This window comes from Octopus sinensis, linkage group LG8, assembly GCF_006345805.1.
Source record: "Octopus sinensis linkage group LG8, ASM634580v1, whole genome shotgun sequence".
NCBI lineage: Eukaryota > Metazoa > Mollusca > Cephalopoda > Octopoda > Octopodidae > Octopus > Octopus sinensis.
In genome coordinates this window covers 19,270,457-19,272,956 of record NC_043004.1, presented here as the reverse complement: position 1 = coordinate 19,272,956, position 2,500 = coordinate 19,270,457, and the positions used below count along the sequence as shown (strand labels likewise).

Below are 2,500 nucleotides of genomic sequence, written 5' to 3'. Positions count from 1 at the left end.
TCCCATACATATCTAGGGATAATAAAAACACTAATCATTTTCAAAAACTATTTACGTCTAAATATTGATACCATTTATAAACTAAATAGAGTTCTTGCCCCATGTGCAAGTTGCTTGACCTCAATATTATCGATTAACAGTTGCGAGTAACTTGAAGTAAACATTTCTACCAAATGTATTAAACTTTACATCAACCGCTGGCATTGTTTCCCTCTTTGTATGCTGTAAGTTAGAGGGAGTAAAATTTGAAGGAAAGAGATTTGAAGGAAACAAACCAATCAATGAATGTAAAAATATTAGCATATTGAAGTAGGATTTTTCAGTAGTAAATATACTGGAAATAGCGCTAGCTATGATACAATATACTACATTATATTTATACACTTTTACAAAATTTCACTGTGTACACACATTATAATCCACTAAATAACAGTCCATAGCTTTAGACTACTCGAGTAAAAACTAGGAAGTGTATGTGAACTTTCTCAAACAGTCGATTAAGTAACTAAGTCAATTATGCAAGAATATGACCGAAAAATAGAACATTGAACGATAGAATATTTCTTACCGACCACACAAATGTCTAAATAGTGAACACGTAATCCTCAAAATTAAAGTTTCACAGCTCAGCAACTGAGCCAACGAAATAATGTCTAAGCAGTCGCTCGACTTGCTAAAATTAATAACAAAATTACTCTTACAGTACATTCCACCATATTTAAGGAGAGGGTATTAGATGAAATTTTGACGGTTTTAATACCTTCGAGCATTGATTTTTTTTCTAAAATGAGTTGATCTGGGGTTAAACAACAACAACAACAACAGCAATAACCAGTTATCTATGTTTCATAGAGTTGATTGAACATCATTAACGAGGACGACAACAACAAAATCACATGACTGGTTTAACCTACTCTGAACATCTATATTATTGCAAAGCATAGCATTATACAAAAATAAACATTTCGTTCGATAATACCTAAATGTGGAGACCGTTCAATATTTTAACAGTGAATATTTCATTAAAAAAAACTGTTTTCAGCATTATCGGAATCAACAACAACCATCACAATAACAACAACCACACAATAACAACAACAACAATACTAATAATCTCTTCGATGAAATTTTCGCTCGAACATTTCTATAATGTAAGTTCAGAACACGTAAACCATATTAAAATAGAGAAGTAAAACTTACAATTTATCTTACTTCAGCCCAAGATATGTAAAACAAAAAAAGTCTTGAGAATTATTGTTTCGAAGTTAGCGAGTCTGGCTTACAACTCACAATATCTGTACAAAATAAGAAAACAATCCATTCTCTTCCCTTCTCTCTCTCTCCCTCCCTCTCATACACACACACTCTTTCTTTCTTGCTTTCTCTTTGTATATATACATACATGCATACATACATACGTACATACACACATAAAGCAGTTTTCACTTGCAAGATGCAGATATGGTTATTTTTAATAGAAATTTAAGCAAAATTTTCCAAGACAGTTTGAAATTAGAGGTCATATTCAATTTATATTTGGTTCTGTAAATATGAACGTGTGAGGATGAATGACAACACTGTTACATTTTAAAATAGATGATTTTTGCTGATTTGATTGTATCATGATTTTTTTTGCAGGGAATGTATAGTTTTCCCAACATATAAAAACAACAAAAAGAGATTACTCTTTTGTCAGAAATATCTATCACACACAGTATGTGTGATATTGGAAAAAAAAGGAAAAACTTCCAACATATTTTTACAGCAGTTACAAATCCACTAAGGTGGGAAACCTTATTGGCGCCAATGTCGCGACCCGATGCCTACAGTTGTTTTGTTCTATCAAATGCCATTTTTTATTTTGGTGTTTGTATCTTTAAAAATATTTTTCATTTTCGTTAGTCTTATCTTTTACTTCAGACTAAGTTTCCAAAATAAAATTAAACAACAACGAATTAATTCTGTATCTTCTGTCTCTCCACTTCGAGATAAAACGATTTAGCTTACCCAGTCATTTTTCTCAAGATACATTATGCAAGTCACATATGCGACCCTGAATCTATCGATTGTGACATTTTCCCATTGATCTGTTTATATACCAGTCATGATTTATTTAAACAGTGGTACAAGTTACTTGTTTCCTGCGCTAATAAATCATAAAAAAACATTCGCCTCTAGAAAAAAAAGGAAAAATAAAACAAAAGAAAAAGAAATATACATAGAAGGATATTTCAACAGTCATGTTTGAACTGTAAACAAAATTGAAATGGAGAGAAAAGGAAATTAAAGCAATGTTCTTCAGTTTAAGTTTGAGTTATATGAAAGGTGTGAGGCAAGCCGAATCGGTTTCCTCCTCCATTGATTGTCAAACTGGCGTGCTGGCCTGTCCTTTCTTATTTGAAGATGTTAATAGAACTTTGCAAGCCTCTTTCGGTTTGATCTTGTAGTGAACTGATGATGACTTGTTTACCGTCGATGCTCGTGATACCTCAGAGTTGAT

At 32.0% G+C, this 2,500-nt stretch overlaps 1 protein-coding gene across 1 annotated transcript in view; it reads right to left on the bottom strand.

Moving 5' to 3' along the window:
- LOC115215171 (calcitonin gene-related peptide type 1 receptor-like) overlaps window positions 1-2,500 on the bottom strand; it is a 159,047-nt gene that overhangs the window by 615 nt on the left and 155,932 nt on the right. Inside the window, exon 12 of the mRNA XM_029784351.2 lies at window positions 1-2,500. This exon is cut by the window's left edge and continues 615 nt beyond it; it is cut by the window's right edge and continues 81 nt beyond it. Coding sequence (XP_029640211.1) covers window positions 2,366-2,500 — 135 coding nt within the window. The 3' untranslated portion in view covers window positions 1-2,365.